Source organism: Eumetopias jubatus, unplaced genomic scaffold (genome assembly GCF_037043125.1).
Source record: "Eumetopias jubatus isolate StellerSeaLion01/CBP00866 unplaced genomic scaffold, mEumJub1_p1.0 scaffold_4, whole genome shotgun sequence".
NCBI classification, from domain to species: Eukaryota; Metazoa; Chordata; class Mammalia; order Carnivora; family Otariidae; genus Eumetopias; species Eumetopias jubatus.
The window spans coordinates 98396816-98420685 of NW_028274810.1; the positions used below are offsets into that span (position 1 = coordinate 98396816).

The following is a 23870-nucleotide window of genomic DNA, read 5'->3' on the forward strand; positions in this document are numbered from 1 at the left end:
GCTGGTGAACACGGAAGGTGCCAGGAGGGTAGTGTGCCAGAGAGGGTGTGGAAGCCTGGCACCCCTTCCTACACACCTGCCCCCTGCATCTCTTCCATCTGGCCGTTCCTGGGTCACATCTTTTCACGGTACACCAATCAGCTGGTAAGTAAACTGTTTTCCTGAGTTCTAGAAGCAGATCATGGGAACCTCCAATTTACAGGCACCTGGCCAGAACCACAAGTGACAACCTGCACTTTTGATTGGCATCCGAAGAGGCAGAGGGGGGGCTGTTTTGGGGGGCTGAACCCTTAATGTGTGGGATCTGATGCCATCTCCAGGCAGATGGGGTCAGAAGGGAGGGATGCTGTGGGAATCAGAAGTCTTCACAGCTGTTGCAACCGCCGCTGCTCATGTCTTAGTGACGCCGGTGCTGTGCACCAGAACCTGCATTAGAACCTCCCGTGTGCTTGTGTTTCAAGGAACACAGTTGGACCCACTGTAACTATGCCCACAGAAGAGCAGGCCGGGCCAGGCCAGCGTTCTGCCGGAGGTCCCTGTCTAGAGAGGTTTCACCTCCTGGAGGGCGACTTGGTGACAAACAGCAAAAGCCTTAAGAGGATGATCATGGCAGTGACGTTTAGCTACATGTCCCCCAACAGAGGACGGCTGGATGAGTCAGTGGACAGCCAGCCAGTGGGATGCCGTTGAGCCCATTAAAATACCATAACCGAACGTTTCCTGCCATGGAAAGGCATTTCCTACAGATTACACAAACCACGAGAGTATTAAACAGTACAGGTAGTGGCAACACTCTCATTAAGACCAGACACGTAACAGGGCGCCTGGGTGGCTCAGCCAAAAGCATCTGCCTTCGGCTCAGGTCATGATCCCAGGGTCCTGGGATCGAGTCCCACATCGGGCTGCCTGCTCAGCAGGAAGCCTGCTTCTCCCTCTCCCACTCCCCCTGCTTGTGTTCCCTCTCTCACTGTGTCTGTCAGGTAAATAAAATCTTAAAAAAAAAAAAAAAAAGACTGGACACGTAAAATCTCTACTTGTAGATGCAGAGGAAAAAAGACAAAGGAACTCCCTCTGTAGAAATAAGGGGTTGGTATTTATTTTTTGTTTGTATTCTGCTTCTCTATTTTTTTTTTTTTTTTAACAACCACACAATAACTGTGTAATGAGGAAAACAATGGAGTTCTAACAAAAAAGAAAACCGGGAAAGTCTGCAGTACTGATTACTAGTTGTAAGCAGTTGGATCTTTTAAAACTCTCTAAGCATTTTGCTTGAAATTCTCTCATTTAACGTCATAGATGCCCAGCAGGGGTGGGGAGTGGACCCCTCCTCCAGGAGGCACGGGGGCTGACGAAGGTGAAGAGGAACACTGGGGACGACTGCCCTATGCTCTCCCGCAGCAGCTGTGACCCTGGCGACACCTGCCGGCCGAGCAGAGAGTGTACGTCAGAAACACACGGGAGGCAGAGGGGGCAGAAAAGCTTTTAGTCCGAGAAACCCTGCTGGTTGGGAAGCCCTGACTCGCACGCAGCGGGGACAGGGTCCTTTCTGGAAGGCAGGCGTGGCTGCGGGCACAGTGGGAAGTCAGACTCACCTCTCCCACGGCGTTCACCACGGGCAGGTGTCGCAGGCCCATCGTTCTGAACAGGTTGAAGACTTGGGAGACGTGGGTGTTAGGTGAAACAGTAAAGGGCGCAGGGTTCATGTACGGGGTGACATCCTGCAGAGAAGAGAACACAAGTCACCTTTGGCCACCTGCGCCCTACCCAGGATGAGGCGTGAACACACGGATGAGCAGCTGCCGGCTCCTCTCCGGGGGCCCTGCCCCAAAGGGACAGCCCTGCTCACCACAATCATGCGTGGGTTTAGCAGCGTCAGGTCCAGGTCGTGGATGTCGGGGTACCGCGGGTAATCCTCAGCCATCTCGGCGTAGGAAAGGCGCGGCTGGCTGGCGCTCTGCAATCCCAACCGAGACAGGTCCTTGCACCCAGCACGACAACCGGCAGGGGCACACTGAGAGCCCCTCCCCCTCTATGTCCACACCACTGGCTACGGTGTCACCCGGCGTGAGGCGGTGCAGAACTGGGGGCTCTGCCATGAGACCCCTGTAGTCTGAAGCCAGTTCCCAGCCAGGACTCGCCGTGCCCCCCCTTGGCGAGTCTCCTAATCTAATCCTGCTTCTCCTCATCTGTAAAATGGACATGGTCTCAGGTTGACATGTGGTCCTCAAAAGACGTGTCTGAGTCCTAACCCCTGCACGTGTGCATGTGGCCGTGTGGAAAACAGGGTCTCTGGAGATGTAAGCAAGTTCAGATGACGTCAGACTGCACTAAGGTGGGCCGTAAGTCCAATGACTGTGTCCTTCTAAGAAGAGGAGAGGACACAGAGGGAGAAGACCACGTGACAACGGAGGCAGAGGCTGGAGGGACCTGTCTACGGTCAAGGAGTGCCAGGGATAGCTGGTAGCCCCCATAAACGAGGAAGGCAAGGAGCGATCCTCCTGAGAGAGCAAGGCCCTGCTGATGTGTGGACTTCGTACTCTGACCTTGAGAATTGTGAAAAGAAGAGATTTCTGTTGTTTGCAGCCACCCGGTTTGTGGCAATTAATTGGACACGGCAGCTTTGTTAACATCCCTGCATCCCGAGGGATGGTAACAAATCTTCTGGATTTCCCCTCGGCCCTCACGGGGCACCTGGGCCACCACCATGGCTCTCAGGCTGGGCACAGTGGCCACAGTGGCTGATGGCTGCTCTGTCCTGACGGCTCTCCCTGTAACTCCTCTCTCCACACACTGCGCTTCCCCCGCCCCAGCCACCTGCCCACCGGCACCCAGCTCCCAGCGCTTGGTCAGCTCAGCTCCAGCTACTTTCTGCCTTCAGGCGAGGCCTCTGTGACCTAGCCCACATCACCCCTCCTGTGCCCCACACACCACCTCCACCCGCGTCCAGCCACCGACCACACCTCCAAGCCCCAGCCCCTCCCCCTGGGGCCTTCCTGTCCCGCCCCATGCTAGCTGCTCTTCCGCAGGCCAGCAGGTCCATGAGTGACCGCAGGGCTGGCCTCCGTGGCCAAGAGCTGAACCAGGAGAGTCCGTTTGGAAAGTAGGCCTCTGGGCAACACTGTCACGTTCCCTCTAAAGGGGGTGAAGTGTGTGGGGATGAGCGGGTCTTCAGGTCACTATAGGGACCGCTTTGAACAACACACCCCACCCACCCCTGCTTATCTCCATAAAAACCAAATGAAGAGAAGAAAAAAAAAAAGAAAATTACAAGAGAATTAATGGGAAGAACATTTAAAAAAACAAAAGCATATAAAAAAGTTCACTTATACCAGAAAAGCGTAGAAACTATATTAAAAGTCTACAGGCTTGGGACTCCTGGGTGGCTCAGTCAGTTAAGCGTCTGCCTTGGGCTCAGGTCATGATCCCGGGGTCCTGGGATGGAGCCCCACATCGGACTCCCTGCTCAGACTCGGGGGAGTCTGCTTCTCCCTCTCCCTCTGCCCCTCCCTTGCTGTGCTCGCGCACGTGTGTGCTCGCTCACAAATAAAATCTTAAAAAAAAAAAAAAAGAAAAAGAAAAAAAAAAGTCTCCAGGCTGAAAGGACACTTGAGAGGCACGGCACCGACTAAGGGGAGGGGTGACTGGGGCATTCCCCCACCGCAGTGCCCCCTGAGAGGTGCTGAGGGCAGCAGAGGGAGCCGTGGGGCTGCACATACCGCAGGATGGCCGCCCGCCGGCACACGGGCTCCCCAGGTACTAGCTCTCGTCCCCGCCGAGGCACAGGGACTGTGCTCCTAGCACCCTCGTGCCTTCCCGAATCCCGGTGCAGAGCAGAGACTCACTGATTGACTTTCCGAGTAACAAACTCCTCGGACGAGCAGGGTGACGAGCTGTGACCGCAGGATCAGGCCGTGGAAGGTCAGAGGGCGGAAGCGCTCCTCCATGGTCCAGTCTTCGCTCGGGGACTGGTCAGGGTATAGGTTGGGGTAGGGAGTGTATCTGTTACATAAAAACCAGACGCTGCCTAGCATACCCTCAGCAGGATTGCATCTTGCTTCCCCCCCATGGCCCCGAATGGCCTCATGGCCCCATGGCCTCTCCAAAGCCCCCAGGAGCTCGGGAGCTGCCTCTGAGCAGTGCGCTGGCCCTTCGTGAGCCCCTGCAGGCGGGTGTGTGCGGCGGGGGGGGGGGGAGCTCTGCTCTCACCTTCGCTCCAGCATCTGCTGCAGGAGGTCCTCCTTCTCGGCTGGCTCCTCGGAGGGGAGGTGCTCATCACACACGTTTCGTAGCTCACTCGACGGGTAAGACTTCATGGACTGGCTCCGTCGGCGCTGCTCGCCAGCCCGGGTCAGGATGCTGGATTTCTGTGCGTGGGGAGGGGTGATGGGGACAGAGGTTTCTACCAGGCAGGCCAGGGGTTGCTGGCCCGGGGCACACCACCACGGCACCTACGCAGCTTAAGGATTCAGGTGACAGTGGCGACAAGCACGTGCTCACACAGGAAGTGCAAGGCATCTTCGGAGTGGCTCAGGGGCTTGGGGTTGAAGGGAGTCTCTCTGAGCCTCTGAAACCCGCGGTTTCTGCCAGCCCAACTTCCCTACTCCTTTGATTTGGGAACAGCACTTCAACTCTCCAGGTGAACCCCTCTCCTGCGTCATGTCGTGGTGGGACTGACAATGTACGTGCCCCGGCCCCCAGAGCTATGGGGGCTTATGGCCTGAGTGAGGGCCTCTCCCTCTGCCTGGATTTCAACTCAGGAGCAAGGGCTAGTGCCCGTGCCCCCCAACACCCTCCAGGGTGTCTGCGAGTTGCCTGCGTGCCTGGCGGGAGGCCTCTGGCCCTCCAGCTCCCGTCGGTCCTGCACCTTCCAGCCGATTTCTTTTTCTTAGGTAAAGCCAAAGTCCATTTCTGTCACAGGCAACTCGAGAAACCTCCTGATACCACTTACACACCATAATGATGCCGATTAAAACAAAAAATCCCTCTGCACGCTTGCTGGGGTGACAGTGGACACATGTCCCGATGGCCTAATGACGTCCACACTCGCTATCATGTTTACACTTGCTGCCGCACATAAAGAAGAGGTGGATTCTCCCTGAGAGCTAACCAGCGCCCCCATCTATGGGGTGTGGCGGGCGCCAGATCAGCGTGTGTGTCAAGGAACTGCTTATTTCTCGCCCACCATTCCTCTCGGGCTGCTGTACCTTGAATTTGATGTTGTTGCTGATGAGCTGGTTGCCCTTCATGAACTCCTTCTCATTGCCCCGGTTCTCCGTGACCACTGGGAAGGCGTGGTGGACCGTGGTGCGCAGGATGCTGACCAGAGACTGGATGCGGGTGTGCGGGTAGACGTAGGTCAGGTTGGGCTCCATGATGTCACTAGCTCTCAGTCTGGGGGAGGGAGGAAAGTGGTCCTGCCTCACAAGAGAGCCCGCAGTATCCCAGGAGCGAGCCCTGCGTCTCCTGCACGGCCCGGATCACCAGGCTCCCTCCTCTGAGCCAGCTCTAGCAGTTCTTTGAACACACACGTTCCTCTGTACTTCTATCCTTGTGCAAATGCCCTTCCCCATGCCTGGATCGCCCCTCCCTGCTCTGCCAAACTGGTGGGCCTTTCCTCAGCTCAATACAAGATGTCCCCTTACACAAACCCCATTTACTTGCCCGGGTGACTAGCCATCCCCTCCTCAGCCCTCCATAGCACATTCCTCGTAGCATCACTGAATTGTCAATGGTACTACTAGAATTAAAAAAAAAAAAAGTTTGGCCTGTTCCTTTAAACCAGGTGGCAACCCGCAGGTGTCAGGCCAAATCTGGCCTCTCCTGATCATTTACGTATTATCTATAGCTAGTTGTAATGGAGACCACGTGGCCTGCAAAGCTGCAAATATCAACTATCTGCCCCTTTAGAGAAGTTTGCTGATCCCTCTGTTGGACCATAAAGGCCTGTGGGGTCCCCAGACACAGAAGGCCCAAACCATTTGCAGGCTGATGGATAAAGCAGCAACTACGCCTAGAATAATCTCTGCTGATGGCATGACATTTCATAGGGCATGTGTGAGGCAGGCTGGTCCTCACTCACGGGGCTTAGCAGACCCTTAGCGGAAATGTGCAGTCATAACGCAGACCTGATCGAGACCTCCTGTCAGGTCCAACCAGAAGGCCACAGGAGCCACATCAAACCACGCAGCAGCCGCCGGCCTCCGCCCCCCAGCTCCCTGACACACCCAGCTGCTTCCGGGAGTTATCTACCGGTTCACTGGACTCCCACCCCAGAATCTTAATCACCACTTCCCACCCTGATGCACACACCCCTCGGGCCCGAGGTCATAAACTCTGACACTAGAACAGATGGAAGGCATGGTCTCACTTGTCCATTTCGGCCTCTGTCTCCCATTCCAGGAGCGGCACACCTCGCAAGCCCACGTGGATGTCATAAATGCCCTTGTTGAAAAAGTCCCCTGTCCATTTGGCCACCTAAGACACAAAACAAAGACTTGAAAAAAGGCTGCTGGGGGGGGGGTGAACTTGGCCCTGCACCGGGGACAGGCCTGGAAGGGGAGCACTCACCATCAGAGTGATCATAATGGGGAGCCCATAAGTAATCTCGTTGGTAGATTCAATGAGGATGACCGTGAGACTGATGGTCATGCGGACGACCCCGCCCAGGAAAGCTGCGGCACCGATCAGGGCAAAGGTCCCCGAGTAGATGTGGCCCAAGCCGATGTAGCTGGGCAAGAAAGAAGCTGAGACTACGGCTTGGAATCACAAGGTTCACACACTTGTGCCCACGCACACCTGGGCACGCTCACACGCGCACACACGCACACTTACCTTTTAAGGACATTGGCAACTAAACGTCCAAAAGCAGCTCCACACAGCAGGGAAGGCACAAAAAGGCCACTTGGAACTGAAATGCCGTAGGTCCAACATGCAAGCAGGAAATAGAGGGCGAAGAACAAGGCCAGAGTGACGGGGCTAAAAGTACCTGCAAGGCAAGAACCCACCTGAGTCCCACGACCAGATGCCACCAAGGCCCGCCGGGCTGCTCTGGCCCCTTCCAGGTCCTTCCACACCCCAACCAGTTCACCTCCAACACTGGAGGCAGAGACTCCAGCCTTGTCTGGGTTGCTAGTACAAAGGAAAACTATTTTGCTCAGAATTGAGGGTAAGCCTGGCTGTGTCTGTGGGCCAACAGCAGGGGCAGAGGAATCATCCTGTTCCCTGCAGGAAAAAAAAAAAAAAATCAATCACCTAAGAACAGGCAGGCTCACGGATACTCACTATCCTGGTGGAAAAGCTGAAGGATGGCAGACTCCTGGGGATTGAAGAAGAGTGTGGCCATGTCGTTGTAGGTCTCGTTGGGACAAAAAAAGGTCTTGGTACTTGAGTTGACATCTTCTGATGTGACCTAAGACACAAGAATCGGAGAGTCAGTACGAGGTCATTATGAAGTCAGTATACCTGACCAGGGCGCTCAAAGTCTTGGAGCGGGAGGTCTCCGGTGAGGTCGAGAAAGTCTGGCTTGTAAGCTTTACCCGGAATTGAAAACAGGTGGCAAAAAATCGATCTCTAGCCAAGAGCAGCCAACTGTGATACTATATTCCTTACGCTTTGAGAATGAAAGAATCGGGACGAGGGCTCTTGAGTTATGACAATGAAATTCACTGTGGATCCGGCTCTGCTTCCTCTCGTGGTTCTCATGTTGTTAAGTGATACTGCTGGAAGCCTGGCCCGAGAGCCCCACGCACTGTGAAGGACGGAGGAGGACCGCCACGGGAAGTGGGGCAGTGCCCCTCCTGGCGGAACCTGGCAGGGAGGGGCTGCCAAATGAGAAACGTGTGTGGCTCAGGAACGAGGCGACCATGAAATGACCCACGCATGCAGTGTTTCCCAAACTATGTCGGGAGGAACCCCGGTCCTGAGGGCTCCCTGGAAAGAGTCCTGCAGTCAAATGTGCTGAGATGCATCGCAGCCTTGCTGGAGATCAGGGAACCAGCTGAAGGCAGAGCAGAGGCTCCAGCATCAGACGGACTGGCCTCTGACTCTGCCCCTCTCCAGCGACCACGGGAGGTGCAGCTCATCCTGGAAGCCTCACCCGTGAAATGTGAGTAATGCCGAGCTCATGGTGTATACCACTAGCTGAGAGATCACGGTCAAGACCTCACTTCGTGGGGCGCCTAGGTGGCTTAGTGGGTTATGTGTCTGCCTTCAGCTCAGCTCACAATCTCGGGGTCCTGGGATCAAGTCCCGCATCGTTGGGCTCCCTACTGGCGGTGGGGGGAGCCTGCTTCTCCCTCTCCCTCTGCTGCTCTCTCACTTTCTCTCTCAAATAAATAAAATCTTAAAAAAAAAAAAGACTCACTTTGTCTCCCGTTTTCTCCCCTGTAAAATGGGGATAATGATACCAGCCAACATGGCGGGGGCAAGAACTAAATGAAGTCGTGTCCGTGCGGTGCTTCCTGAATAGTTAGCACACACTAAACGTCCAAACACCCGTGACACTGATGGAACGGCGGACGTCCTACACAGTCCTGTGTTAGAGCGACTCATTTAATTCTGGCTAACCCATCAGACCACAGGATTCTTTTCCATTTGTTTGTGAATCATATGTATCAACGTCCCACAGGATGCACTGGTCTGGTAAGGAGGCAGCCTCCGGACTAACGAGGAACAGGGGTTGGCGGATATAAAGAGCCACATAGTAAGTATTTTAGACTTTGTAGGCCACACAGAGTTTCTGTTGCACATTCTTCTTCTTCTTTTTTTCTTAAAACACTCTTTAAAAAGGTGAAAACCATTTTTACCTCGGGGGCCACACAAAAACAAGCAGATACCAAAGGCCAAATCTGGCCCATGGGCCGCAGTTTGCCAAGCCCTGATCTAACCCATGCTGCTGTTCATGGACATTGCTGGGGACGCCAAAGGGGCAGCCATCCAAGACAAAGCTCCCAACAGCCCTGAGGGATGTGAGCAGCTACTCAGGAGCAGCAAGAAGGTAGGGTACTGGGGCACCTGGGTGGCTCAGTCGTTAAGCATCTGCCTTTGGCTCAGGTCATGATCCCAGGGTCCTGGGATCGAGCCCCACATCGGGCTCCCTGCTCGGCGGGAAGCCTCCTTCTCCCTCTCCCACTCCCCCTGCTTGTGTTCCCTCTCTCCCTGTCTCTCTCTGTGTCAAATAAATAAAATCTTAAAAAAAAAAAAAAGGTTGGGTACTTAGGGAACACTCCCGAGCCTCTACCCTAGAGGCCAGAACCATGCATCTGGCTGACCACATGCAGCTCTCAGACCCACTGGCTTGGACCAAAAAATTGCAGGGCAGAGTAAGCTCCCTCACTGACCCTGCTCTTTCAGTGAAAGGTTCTAGAAAATACTACATCTTCCTAAAAAGCAAGAAGGAGAAACAGAAAAAAAAACAAGCCAGTAAATGACCTAAACCCAGTAAGAAAGAACCAGAAGATGCCAGAAAAGCCAGATCACAGATCACCGAGGCAGACACTCCTTTCTCCCCATCTTAAGGGTGATGCTCACAATCATGAGTGAGGGTGAGGCTGGTGGGCACCTGTCAGGGTTGAAGAGGTAGAAGAGTAAACTGGGGCTCATCGAAGAAGCGATGGTTGGCTTCCTGAGCTTGTCTCCAGTTAATTTTGTTCAACAAAACGAGAGAGGAGCCCCCCTCTATGATGGCCGTGACTCTTCATAAAAGTGAAAAAGAGAATGCACACTCTCTTTTCCGGGAAAAGGCTCCTACGGCGCTCTAGCTCTTAGCAATCTGATACAGGTGTGGAGCAACAAACAAACACATCTATTAGCTCTAAGCAGAGGCAAGTCATACATTTCTGGATTCTTCCTCTTTGGGGGTGTAGGACAAAGGCAGCAGGTGCACAGGGGTTACCTGGAGCTGGGATGAGTCATTACTGATTTGACCCGAAGCAGACATCTGTCGGCATTCTCCTAATACCATCGAGGCCATGAACACCACCACGGTGGTTACCACAGACACCAAGAGGCTCTCCAAGACTCTAGGAAGCAAAGCACAGCGGTTACTACAAGATAAAAAAAGACACCCCAGCCTCAGGAACTAAAAAACACAACCCTGTCTGCTCTAACCCTCACTGCCCCAAAGAGCATGCAACCAGCAGCCCGGAGTCAGTCAGGACACGTGCAGAGCTCGTCAGCGACTTGCTCCATTCTAGCAACTCGTACGTCAACAGTGGGTAGCCAGGAACGTGGGCTGCTACATCCATAGCACCTCTCTGAGGAACAAAATGGCCTTCCATTTTAGGTCAAGAGTCTCATCGACCCTGCTGACTTTGTGGCTAGAAGGCAACCAGCACCTCTGATGTAAATTAAACTCAGACTCAGCCTTTTGGCCCGTCTGACAAATAGAGGAGATCCACGACCCTGTCTCCATTTTTAGTCTCAGACACGAAATCAAAGCTGGCGTGAGAAGTGGAGTCCGTTCCCATGAGCATCTTCCTCGGGAGAGACGGCCTGGTCCACACGAAGCTCAGGGAGCCATGGCAGGCTGGGGGAGGCAAGCAGGTACCTGACGAGCTTAGGTTTCGGGTGCACGTTTCGCATACGGTACTTTGCAAGCCTCTTGTTCAGACAGTTGAATGTTGCTCCCAGGAGGCCCCCAATGACCCCCATCACGACGAAGAAACCCAAATCCATAGCTGTCCAGAGGTGACATTTTTTATCAGAGTCAGAGCACTGAGAGAAGGGGCAAGGGAGGGAGAAAGAAAAACCAGAGTGCCCATGAGAACAGGAAGGGACAGAAGCAGAGAAGACAGAAATAAGAGGCGAATCTGCTTTCCATCTAGGAGAGCCCAAGCAGACCCAGAAGCCTGCCCGCACCGAGCACTGAGCATGCACAGGAGACTCACGGGGCAGAGAGACCCCATTAGAAGCTCTGCCTACCCTGCTGACCACTGCTCTCTGGTACTTTACAAACAATTTTCATGGGTCAAGTAAAAACAAACAAAAAACCACAAACAAAACCAAAAAAACCAGAACACCCAAAAAACGATGGAAGAAAGGACAAAACATACCTTAAACTCGCCGAAGTTCAACAATCCGGGCAATTGGAAGGAACCCCAACTTCCAAACTGAATCCCAGAACGAAAGAAGTTGAGGGTGAAGGTGGCAGACATGGAACAGAAGAGCTAGGAGACAGGGGACAAACAGGAGAATGCTCAGGAGTGACAAGTCCTACCTTCTGGGCACGGCCTCAGAAAACCCACTGCCCACCCCCCACCCCCCCCGCAAAAACCCGCACCTCCAAGGCTGGACACAGAGACCTGGTAGCCACTGCAGTGAGCACTCCTCGGGTGTGAAAACTGCGAACTGGGCTGTGAGAACTTTGTATTCAATGGCCTATTGTGAGAGCGTCTTTATTTAGAGACTGCTGTGGACTAGATCATGTGCCCAAAAAAGAAACGGTAACTACAAGACGAGGAACATGCTAGTTTGAGGGAGGAGGCCAGATAGGGTTCAAGTCCAGCCTCTGCCACTGCCTGCCTCTGACCCTAGCCAGTCTCCTGTTTTTAGGCCAGATGGTTCATCAAGGGAGGACAATGGCAGTTTGATGTGTGGATGGGGGGGCCTGGATATGAAACGTACAGAAACGTCCATGGTTGGGAGGTTATGGGTCCAGAGCAAAGGAATTTCTAATAAAGTCAACCCTCCTGGTCTCATCAAAATGACAGGTGACCGTACCAAGTCAGAAATGTCCAGTTTAGTTTTGGGGAGAGGGGGTGGCTAAGTTTAGGAGATGCTTTCACTAAAAGTCGTCCTTACCACTTTCCACGTGAGCCCCTGGTTCCAGAAGGACGAGCCCTCTTCCAGACTGAACAGGGTGCCCCCAATGGGGGCCCCGAAAGCTGCAGCAACTCCAGCAGCCGCCCCTGCTGATACAAAGTCCCGCTTGTCTCTGCGGGGAGAAGAGAGAGGTGATTCACCCAAAAAAGAGTCCTCAGGCCGCAAAAGGCAGGTGTTCACTTCCTTGTCCACAAACATCATGTCTCATGACCCACGAACAGGCAGGGCTTACGAAGAGCAGGTGTCTGGTGAGGCAGACTCCCCAGCAAATACAGTTTCCCTAAGAGCCAGACACTCTCCTTAGTTGGAGGGGCCCCCTGACGTCAGTCTGCTCTGAATGTGGGGTCTCAGCCACCAGCTGAGGAAGCAGAGCCCAGACTTCTGTCAGTCCCTGCTGAGCCCCACTCTCATCAGATATTTCTCCCAGAAAGCCACAGCAGCAGTAAAAAGTGTCAGGAGCAGGTGACAGTGACTCACAGGAATCCCAGCAGAAGGTAGATGACTCTGAACCTGGGCCCCCGGTTCCAAAGGCCGAGCAGGGTGTACACATCAGTAACACGCACAAATCCCACAGGGCGAAAAAGTACCCAGAAGAACACCTTCCAACCCAGAAAGGCAGCAGACCAAGTACATCACTTGGAATATAAAACACATTCTTGATAATACGCCTTGGACTTCCCTGGTCATGTTTTCAATACTGGACCATCTTCTTCATTGCCTGAGACAGTTCTAGGCCTTATGTCTTGACAAAATAGAAGCCACGAAGCCAGCCTGGCTCTCATGCTTATTTTCAGAAGATTCCAACCCCCCTCCACTCTGACAGGTGGGTTCCGCCCACAGCCCGCCCAGCAAGGCAGCCCAGGAGCCAGCTACGGTGACGGGAGTGGGGTCTGAGCGGCAGCAAACAAACTGGGTTGGGTTTCCATACCTGTCACTTCGGAAATAGGGGAAGTTAAACTGGATCTTCCGTAAGGAGATGCTCTGAAACTAGGGGAAGAGAAAACAGTGAGGTGGTGGTGGTGGTGGGGGGGGGGGGCGGGCCCTAAGACAAGAGCTACAGGAATCCCAGGCACCAGAAAGTTCCCTTTGCTTCAGCACACCCAGGCAGATGTGCAAGAAGGAAGAGGCCAGAACCGCAACATGGGGGAAAAAAAGATGTTACTTCTGGAAGGAACTTCTTTTTCTGCCCCCCAGATTTCTAGGATCTTTGGAAATCACGTTTGGTACACAGTCAACAAGTCGGACAGAGAAAGGGGAAACTGCCGGCTGGCGGGAGGAACCGAAAGCTGCTGCAGAAGATGAAGTGGGCTCTGCTCAGGGGATGTCAGTACGGAAGGGGCCCAAAGAACCGGTGAGGGTCCAATGAGCCCAGCAAGTTCTCATGCTGCTGCCTCGTCCTCACCTGGCCTCCTTCCACCTCTCAGCTCACTTCCGGGAGGCCGGTGCCTGATGTGAAGGAGGGGACACAGTAACGAGAGAGACCAACAGACGGGCTCTGGATAAAAGAGTCTTCTCTCCTTTGCGCCGATAACCCACAGCCACAGTGACTCCCTCCCCTCAGAGCACCAGAGCTAACCGAGCTAACCGTCTACGAGGGGCGGTTCGGAGGAACAGAGACATCTCAAGCTTGCAGTTGGGGAGTCTGGGAAACCCAGAAGAAGGGGGGCTCTGGAATCCTGAGCCAGTACTAAGCCTCGGTTTCCTCAACTGAGGACGCGGAGGACAAAGACAACCAACCCCTTGAGGTGGCTTTAAAGAAGAAAGAAGCTGGGACACGGAGAGTCTGGCCCAGAGAGCACGTCGGCTAACAGCAGCAGCTAGTATTCCTGGGCTCGTTCAAACGGCCTCACCATAGACCTGGGCCTGGTGCCATCTCGGGCAGTGCTTCCAGCACCCTGGGGTTTGGCCGCACGGAGGTGATCCATCAACCGCCTGATGGGCAGGTGCTCAGCACCAGGTGTGGGCGCACCAGGTGACTTTCATTTGAATAGACTTTCTCTGTCCTGTTGCTGCTCCGAGTACTCAGCAGGGCCTTGTTAAAACCTGGGGGTACCAGTTACCCTCTCTGCTGGGTGACGGAACAGTTTCACATCAACCCAAACGGACATCAGCTTCCAAGGCCATGTTAGGTGCTCCCAATGGATATGTTACAAACTCAACCATGGACACGGCCCTCCCCAGGGGCCCCCTCTGAGGGACGTATCCTCCCAGCCCATCAGCTCTTACCTGGGGGAGGCCGGCTCCCACCACTGCTCCACTGTGGATCATGGGGCCTTCCTTCCCCACAAAAAGCCCTGGCAACAGGTGGAAAAGGGGGAGACCATCAGTCAGCACAGAAAGCTGTCTTTGTTAGGAGACCTTTGCTAGGTAGACCTTTCTCTCGACAACTGTACAGCAGAGGTGATTACGTGACTTTGTAAAAGAGTCAAATACTCATCACATCAGAAAAAATACTCCTTAATATGAGCACTCAGAAAACCACAGCTTGTGGGCCAAGACAGGCCCAATGCCTGTTTCTATAGCCCGAGAACGAAGAATGGTTTTTACATTCTCACATGGCCCTATTTCAAATGGCTATATATGTTTAAGTACCTACATCGTATCTCCCATTTTGCTTCTTGGCCCATCAGGCCTAAAATATTTACTGTCTGGCTGTTTACACAAAAAGCTTGCTGACTTTGCGAAAAGCTAACTCCACAAACCAACTAAAGGGTCATTCCACTTCAAAACTAAACGTGTGTTAGTCAGATATCTGACTGGTAACTTACAGCGTCTACGTTATCCATCAACAAACGGCAGAGATCTGTTTGAGGGCAGGCCCTTCAAATCCAAATCTACTTAATTTACGTACACCGTGCTTCTTGTCACCTTCACCCCTTGGAATACTTGGAAGGCGAAAAGTCAGACAGACTCTCCTCACCTCCAGCCACACTGAACAGCACTCCAAAGACTTTGCAGAGCAGGGTCCGGAGACGGACAATCCCGGGCACCTTCACACCATTCAGATAGCATTTGATTTCAGGTATCCCGGAACCTGCTGCCACTGGCTGCGGGAGGAGAGAGAAGGATTTCCGTGAACTCGAAATCCACCAGCTCTGTGGCTTAGCCACAACAACCCGCTGACGAGGGGGAACTGACCTTCTTCCTTAACAGCATCCGCATCACCTGGTAGGCCTGTTAAGACAGATGCTGGGCCCCACCCTGGGTTTCTGACTCAGCTGCATTCCTAACAAGTCCCGGTGATTCGGCGTCACCTGGGGGCCACGCATCTACCAATGCAGGCAGTCCACTTCCGGAGATTCTCATCTCATTCACTTGAGCAGGGTAGCAGCCATTTTTTAAAGTTAGTTTTGAAGTATTTTCAAGTTTTTTAGAGTCATTTTTAAAGTTGCCCAGGTGACTCTAATGTGCTGCCAAGGCTGAGAACCACCCTCCTAATCTGGACTTTTCCTCGGTCATCCTACCAGAGGCAGAAACCTTTACTTTCAGAAATAGCTCTAAGTGTAGGAGAGGCCACTTTCTGCAGGAATCTATATCCGAAGTCTAATTCAGCTTCCTGACATTCCAGAAGTGGGGATGGAGGAATCCAAAACGTCATCAGCCAAATGCCAACACCCACACCACCTCACCTCGATCAGGACAAGAATGCTTGCCAAGAAGACAAAGGTCAAGTTGAAACCCAAGAGCTCAAGGAGGGACAGGGCAAGGCAGCCTTTCTGGCTGCATTCCTCCACCGCTACAGAACCGGGGTTAAGGAAAACATGCTCGCCAGTCAGAGGCATTCCTACCACCACCAGTAGGAAATGGTGCAGCATCTCTTCTAAAACATGCTGGCTGCTTACTGCACATCTTCCTATTCTCCATATGTAAACTTAAGAAAAAACCTGTCTGATGCGCGCCTTGGTGGCTGAGTCAGTTGAGCGTCAGTCATGACTCTTTGATTTTGGCTCAGGTCATGATCTCAGGTTCATGAGATCAAGCCCCACATCGCTTCCATGCTCAGTGGGGAGTCTGCTTAAGATTCTCTCTCTCTCCCTCTGCATGCCCCCTCTCAAATAAATAAATCTTACACAAAACAAAACGAAATAAAACAAAAAACACCTGTCTGAGAAGTCTTCTATATCAGGAACCATTTTCTAAGTTTATTTTTATTTATTTTTTAAAATATTTTTTGATTTTTAAATAATCTCTACACGTCCAACATGGTGCTCAAACTCAAACCCAAGATCAAGAGTTGCATGCTCCACTGGCTGAGCCAGCCGGGCGCCCGGGAACTATTTTTAAATTATGAAATATGGATGTGGAGAACAAAGGCAAAAGAAATGTAGAAAAAATTAAATCTCCTTACAACTTGCAGCCCGTCGGCTAATACTTGAGGCAGGCAGAGTGACCTTCCTCAAGGAGCTCAACTGCTTCAACGTTACTGCTTTACTAGAGGCAAACTTGACATTAGCCCAACCTCCAGGATCCTGTAAGTCATCTTTAACAGATGAAAATCCCTTTGGAAACTTCCTTTATCTCTACCCAACCTCCCCAAGATACAGGTTGGCGATCATCCTCCAAGCACATGGCCCACTGATACCCATCTGAAGGGTCTCATGACAAAGGTTTTACCAGGCAGTACTAAATAACCTTAAGAGCAGCTAGCCCCTCAAGGTCCTGTAAACCTTGCTTCCCAAACTCCTTAAAGACTTAACACTATCCCTAATCCTTCCCAGTTTAAAAGTATGTAATCAGTCGCTCCTCACAATCCCGGTACAGCTTTTTCTGCCCATGGGCCCTGTCCTGTGCTTTAATAAAACCACCTTTTTTGCACACCAAACGTCTCAAGAATCCTTTCTGACCATTTGCTCCTGCACCCCAACATTTCAAATCAATACTTCAAACATCATAAAAAGCAACAAACGCCCTTCCCCCCGCATCCCTCACTTTAACAAATCTTGGTGTTATGTCACATTTGCTCCAGGTTTTAAAAATTAAAATGTTAGATACCATAAAAAAAAAAAAAAATCCTGTTTCCCTCCCTCTCTCGCCTGGGAAAAACCACTAACCTGAAATTATAGTGTCCTTTTTTTTTAAGATTTTATTTTTAAGTAATCTCTATGCCCAACGTGGGGTTTGAACCCCCAACCCCGAGATCAAGAGTTGCACGCTCTACCAACTGAGCCAGCCAGGCACCCCATTCCCTGTGTATTTTTAGACGTAGCCATTTGTTGTATGTGTTTCTAAAACTAAAATAATGGGATTGCACTTTATACACATTCTACACTTTTTTCTCTCCTTCAACATCAAGTTTCTGAGAATTAGTCATGTTGATATACACAACTCTGGTCCATTCATTTTAACCTCTGCATAAAACTATACCGTATGAACACATTACAATTTTTCCATTCTCCCATTTGGTGTGATTTCACCTTTCTGCAATCACAAAGCCGTAACAAACATCTTTGTACATGTCCAAGGTCCGAATGAGAAAGAGGGACTCGGGAGTCAGAGGAGGTGTACTTGCTATCTATTTAATTTCCATCTCCTTGGTTAGTGGTGAGGCGAGCCCTTTTCTACAGGTTTATTTATTGACCATTCCATTTTCCTCTTCTGAGAATTGCCCGTTCACATCCTCCGCTCATTTTTCTATTGGGCTGTTTGGGCTTTCTTCTTACTGAACTGCAGTTCTTCTGGTGTTCTAGATACTAATTATTTGTCTCTTCAATGTACGGTGAGTAACCTCTCCTAGGCTGTGGACTTGTTTTCCACTTTCCTTATGGTGTTTTACTGTTGTGGCTTGGGGTTTTTTTGTTTGTATGAAAAACAAATTTACTTTGACATGGTCAAGTTTACGGATCTATATTCCCTTTCACTTTGTGCCTCCTGGAGTTTTAAGGAAACTATTCCCTACTCTTGACATCACATAGTCTCTCAGAGTTTTGTTTTGCCTATTTACATCTTCAATCCATCTGGAATTAATTTATGGTACAAAGTAGGAATCTTTATTTTTCCAGATGGAAACCAATGTCCCTGCATCTTTATGATGTCCATCTCTTCCTCACTGACTTATAACACTAACTCTGTCATTCTCCCGACTTCTCTCTACGTACAAGCCAATTTCTGCTCCTCTGTTATCTTCCATTGGCTTAACTGGGAATTCCTGCACCAATATGACATGGTTTCAATGACTATATCTTAAATTATGACATTGAATAGGGCAAGTGCCATGCTTGTTCAAAACTGTCTCAACTACTTTTGGCCCTTTACTCTTCCCAACAAATTTAGGAAGAGAAATTTCCAGTTCCATGAAGAACTCTATTGGAGTTTTGCTTGGAACTACACGGAATTTGTAGATGATTGGGAAGGACAGGCATCTTTGTGGTATTTGTGCCTTACCAACCTGAATACAAGTATCTCTCTCTTAAAGTCTTCCTGTTGTGTCCTTTAATGATAATTAAAAACTTAAGCCAAATGGTTAATAAATAGCTCTTCACTAGATCACGTCTCCTATTCTCTAGACAAGAAAGCAGGGTCAGAAACCGCTGACGTCTGGGACCACCAAGAACCGCGGAAAGGATACATGTCTGTACCACTCCAAACTTGAGCTGGGTGAAGAGGCGTACGAAGAAGTCCACAAAGAGACCCACCTGCGAAGAGCAAGCGAAACATCACACAGCTTTTCCCCACTGTGGCGCAGGCACTTCGCTCGAAAGCTGTGAGCCCCCCTGGCCTTTCCCGGTTGGCACATGCACCCACGTCACCAAGAGGCAATGAGTGAACAGGTTTCCTGCTAGTCACTCTGACGGGCCAGGAGATTCCCTGCCAGCCTTGCCCCACCGCCCCTCCAGAGGACAAAGGAAGAGGGCACAGCTAAGCTGAGAGAAGGAGAGTAAAACAAAGGGAAAGGCTGCAGGAAAAGATGTGAAACCAAGGAAGACTGTCCCATAACTAGAGAAATCACCCGGAATCCTGTGAGGGGCTACTCGGCATTCTCCATAGGCAGTTTCAGAAGAACTCCAATAATATCTTCCGTGATACTTAGCTGAATAAGCACATAGCTTAAGATAATACTTTGAAAAACAACATTTACTCAGGTGTTTATGGCTTTTGCATGTTTGTTATTAGTATTTATACTTTATAAGTCACTATTTTGATTTGCAGCCAATGGTTACCCTGGTAAGTAAGAGAAAACCACTCATATTCTACCAGCCCACTTTAAGCCCCACGTCTTTGCCCTGGGCTTCATGGGGAACTGGAAAGGCTTGTGATTTGGTGGATTCAGGATCAAAGGCTTCAGGCCTCTGGCCTTCCCTCAAGCCAAAGCCCAGAGGCTCTTAAACACTGAAGCAATAGGTTGTGACAGATCGAAGGATAAGAGAGCCAGTAGCAAGAGGAGCTGGTTGCTAAGTTATAAAGGCAAGTCTGCCTCCCAGCAGCGTGAGGGGACGTGAGGGGACTGGTGGAAGTTGCTAGTATTGATAAATGGCGGTTCAAAGGAGTGTGATGTGAAAGTAGCAGAAAGACTAACAAGTAGATGGCTCATGATTATGCTTATTACAGGGAAATTTGCAACCAGAAACATATATGGGAAAACAGACACTCTAAAATTTCAATATAACAGTTAAATCAACCCAAGTTCCCCCCATAATAGAATGCTACCAAAGAGGCCTTCTGAATGACATTTGTCTTAACTAGAAAAATGTTCCTTGACCTCTGAATTTACTGCAGTAAAAATCTGACAAATGCCAGGAAAATAAAAATTGGTCAGCCTTTGTGGCTAGATTATACTAAATGCGTGCTTACATTTTATGGGTATGACATGCAGAATCAAGAATGAGACTTGTAGTCAGTTCCAGTGAGATAAACAGGCCGCCGCTTAGGAATATATATTATCATGTCACGTGCTGAATGTTTGTGTACCCCCCCTCCCCGCAAATTCATCTGTTGAAATTCTAACCCCTACTGTGATGGCATTAGGAGGTGGAGCCTTTTAGGAGGTGATTAAGTCCTGAGCGTGGAGCCCTCGTGAATAAGATCATTGGCTTTATGAAAGACCCCCAGAGAACTCTGGCCCCCTTCTCCCCTGTGAGGACACAGCCAGGAGCCAGGAAGCAGGCCCTCGCTAGACACAAATCTGTTGGCACCTTGATCTTGAGCTTCTGGCTTCCAGGACCGGGAGAAACAAACATCTGTTGTTTAAGCCTCCGGCAAGTCTTTGGTATTTTTATTACAGTAGCCCACATGGACGAAGATAGCCCATTTGAACACTGTAATGATAGAAAATAAGATGTGACATGTATCATTTTGACTGTCCGCTGACTTTTCCAGTTTCTCTTCCCCAGCTTTAAGTGTGGTTAGGTCAGCAGTTAGGGTTCCAGGCCTTGTGCTACTACACAATTTGGCAGTGTTTCATAATCTTTTCTTGTCTGTGATTCATCTGTGAGCAAGCTGACCCCAGAACCCTGTGCATTCAGGCATATTCCTCTATCCACAGCCACCAGCTCTACCTTCTAGATAAAACACGCAATGCACTGGAAAGAAGCCCAGGACAGCACCATAAATTCACTGAGATCAACGGTATCCTGTTTATCGGCACGCCACACTAAAGGAAAGGGTGTCATGGTTGGTTTTGTTCCACTATTTTGCTTTTTCCCTACAGAGTGACCTCAATTTCCATGAAGTAATCCTCTGATTATGTTGTCCACCTGACAGGACCATATCATAAGAGCTCGGTCCTGACCAAGCCTTTGAGTGCTTTAAAGAATACCAGTGTTGTAGGGTTCACTTTCATAAAGCGAAAGCAAGAGAAGTGCGGAAAACAGTGTCAGGATTATTGTGTGGGGGGAATAAAGAAAAAAAGAAAAAAAGAAAAGGCAGTCTCTGTTATCATGACCATGACAGAGGGCAATGAGTTGCCCTCTGACCCCCCAGGCCCCCACCCCGTCCACCATGCCCCCATGCCCTGCCTGCTCACCAGCCCAGTGCAGATTCCAATGGCAAACACCATCATCCACTTCACCGCCTCATACCTGCGACCTTTCTGTTCACACAGGGAAAGACAGACTCAGTTTGTTATATGGTTTTGTTGGCAGCAGGGAAGGAGCACATCTTGGGACAACCAGTTTTAGGCTAAATTCCAAAGAGACAGCAAGCATGGTTGTGTCTGGGTTTGGCAGGTGCTTTATAATGCCAGAAGGATGAGCTCTAAGAGCCTGGGCCAGGTACACCAAGAGTGGGCACTCTGGTTGGCAGGATGAAGGTCTAAGGAATAAATGCTGATATCTCACGAAAGGGGTTAAAAGCCATGGGGTAAGGCTATCTACAGGAGCATTTAAATGGGAAAAAGAAGCCATTGTAAGATCTATTCAGTCCCAAGAGATCAATACGGGACTCACCTTATTGTCCATGGTCTCCAAAACTTCCAGGTACGGGTCATTGATACAGCGATCATAATCCAAACTCTGACAGAGAAACGTGAGTAAAAAGGTCACAAGCAGATAGGAAGAATTACTGAAACCTGGAAAGGTATAAGCTTCACATTCCTGCTACTCGAAGTGTGGGTGGGCAGGGCAATGGACCTGCAGCCCCCCGGGGAGGAGCTGGTTAGAAATGCAGAATCTCAGACCTTCTGACCTGACTCAAGGGAGTCTGCACTTGACACACATGAATGTTTCGGCAGCGCTGGCTGCTGTAGATTCGTGCTTTGGGAAAATCTTTCAATTACCTATCTTTGAACTTCCTGCTTCTGCAAAACTCGAAAAGACCTTCGGCTACCACCAGTGTTACCCAACTTATCCCATTACATGTGTAAAAGTTTCAATCAACCGGAACCAAATTGATTTAGAAAATCAGTTAATTATAAGTATCTTCTGTAGTTAGCTTCTATGAGAAAGAGGTTAGTCACAAGACAAACCAATATGGAGCCTATTTTAAAAAGCAACTTTCAGTTCATGTTAGGAAAAGGCACAGACTTGACACAGCTCCTAAAATTACATCTATAGTAGTGTTCCTTCAACTCTCCTTCACGGAACACAGCTATCCTGCAAACAATCTGCCTGTGTGCCAGAGACATCTTGAGAAACAATTCAAAGGAACTAATTTTATTTCTTCTGTGTTTTCTAAGAGAAGCAGGAGTCTGGCAACAAAGGAAAATGGTCTGCTGTGTGTTCTCTCCTTCCTAAACCTGTTGCAACCTACACATCAGCTGGTGAACAAGCTAGACACCGGCCTGGTGGCCACACTCCGTGCAAGACTTAGCAGTCAGCCAAACACAGGCGTGACATCTGATAATTTATTCCATCTATATCTATACCCAAAGTCCAAATACCTTTTTAAAAAGGGTCCTGGTGCATCAGCCGGCAACTTTTTAAATCAATGATCAAATATCTAAATATAGAAGACCATATAATAATAAGATAATTACGGTGGGTCCCACAGAGACAGATGTTTATTTTTTATTTTTTTTAACAATTTTTAAAAAAAACCAAAATTTATATAGGGGTCCTGCAGGGCTGCTGCCCAAGGTATTAGCCAAATGGCGTGTGGCCACAGGGGTAAGCAGGGCTGAAAGGCAGCCCATGTTCAACCAAGGAAGGGCACCTCAGTGCTCACACAAGCAGCACCCTCAATGGGCCTTGAGCTAGGGGAGTTGCTGTGGCCCAGAGGGAGAGGCTCTTTATTCTAAGTCCTCTGCTCTGAGGGATGCCTTTTTCTAATTCACAAGAGCAACGCAGGCTCTGTGACCTGCATGAAAACATGGTTAACAGCCCCATCCCACAGATAGAGGGTTACTGTTAACTCAAACCATCTAGAAAGAGAACGGATGTCAAACCAGGGATTCTAACATCTTGTAAGACCCCCAACTTATCAGTCAAGTAGGTGCAGTCAACTCTTAGTAAGGCAGGAAGGAGAAAAAGCACATTTTAGAAAGATTTTCAACAGATGGGTTTTCTAGTTGATCCCTAGTAAAATCCGAGCAGACTTTTCAGAGTAAGCGTCTAGCTAAATTTGCTCTAATACAAAGCAGATATTCTGAAGAAGCTCATACTTGAATATAGTTAATTGAGAAATATTAATGACTCACATGAAACAAACGTTAACCCGTAAGATTTACGTAAGTATGCATATCAGGTGAAAGTAAATGCGTTACAAATACAAAATTTAGAAAAAGGAGCAAAGGAGACTTGGAAACAGCAGGGTCAATGGAGAAGAGAAGCCAGGTGAGCTCCAGGGAACAGATGAAGGCTGCCAGAAAGTTCCAGTCGCGGTCACACAGTCAGGGTGACATCACAGGGTTCAATGAGGGAGTGTAAGGTGACAGCACAATATGGGGCTTCTTATACTAATTCTTGCAAACCTCTCAGCTATGTGCAAGGAGAAAAATATTTTAGAAATGTGGGAAAATACATCAGTAGATACTGGGCTTTTTGATTTTGATTCATTAAAAGCATTCCCATCAGTGTAGCATATTAAACTATACCATGGTAGGACAATTTTCAGAGCAAATTTCAGAGTCCTAAAAATATTCTGTCAAGTAAACTGCAAGGGAAAAAAAGATGAAGGAGGAATCTACAGATTATAAAAAATTTTAAAGGGGGGCACCTGGTGGGCTCAGTTGGTTCAGCCTGCAAACTCACAACTCTTGGGGTTCTGAGTTTGAGCCCCATGTTGGGGGTAGAGATATTTAAAAAAAAAGTTGAAGGAAAATTTAAAAGATAATCAAACAAATGCAATGTGAGTACCTTATTGGAAACTGGATTCAAACAATAATAATTAATAATAACAATAATTTAAAAATTACAGGACATTAAAAAATTATACGACATTTATAAAACAACTGGAAAATCTGAACACTGAATATTTAATATCAAGGCATTATTGTTAATTTCTTAGGTATGAAAATGGTATTGTGTTGTGCTAAAAAAAAAGTCCTCATCCTCTAGAGATGCACGTTGAATTATTTATGGGTGAAATGATGTGATGTGTAGAGTTTTCTTCAAAATAATATGGGAAGGAGCCAGATGAAACAAGGTTGGGCATGAGTTGAATGACTGTTGAAACTGATG

The 23870-nt window shown here is 49.6% G+C and overlaps 1 protein-coding gene across 3 annotated transcripts in view; it reads right to left on the bottom strand.

Moving 5' to 3' along the window:
- Positions 1-23870, bottom strand: part of CLCN6 (Cl-/H+ antiporter 6) — a 30094-nt gene that overhangs the window by 3883 nt on the left and 2341 nt on the right. The window contains exons 3-23 of one of the 3 annotated variants that reach the window (XM_028108358.2): positions 21201-21266; positions 20780-20845; positions 18386-18452; positions 15450-15556; positions 14741-14867; positions 14047-14114; positions 12749-12807; positions 11800-11932; positions 11052-11165; positions 10547-10713; positions 9893-10019; positions 7282-7408; positions 6832-6985; positions 6568-6727; positions 6368-6474; positions 5205-5391; positions 4207-4364; positions 3843-3999; positions 1847-1954; positions 1593-1718; positions 1107-1419 (exon numbers count right to left, since the gene is read on the bottom strand). In XM_028108358.2, coding sequence (XP_027964159.2) covers positions 1291-1419; positions 1593-1718; positions 1847-1954; positions 3843-3999; positions 4207-4364; positions 5205-5391; positions 6368-6474; positions 6568-6727; positions 6832-6985; positions 7282-7408; positions 9893-10019; positions 10547-10713; positions 11052-11165; positions 11800-11932; positions 12749-12807; positions 14047-14114; positions 14741-14867; positions 15450-15556; positions 18386-18452; positions 20780-20845; positions 21201-21266 — 2514 coding nt within the window. In that variant the 3' untranslated portion in view covers positions 1107-1290. Of the gene's footprint in view, positions 1-1106; positions 1420-1592; positions 1719-1846; positions 1955-3842; positions 4000-4206; positions 4365-5204; positions 5392-6367; positions 6475-6567; positions 6728-6831; positions 6986-7281; positions 7409-9892; positions 10020-10546; positions 10714-11051; positions 11166-11799; positions 11933-12748; positions 12808-14046; positions 14115-14740; positions 14868-15449; positions 15557-18385; positions 18453-20779; positions 20846-21200; positions 21267-23870 lie in introns of those variants that run through there. The other 2 variants (XM_028108359.2, XR_003610185.2) reach the window with 2 other exon arrangements.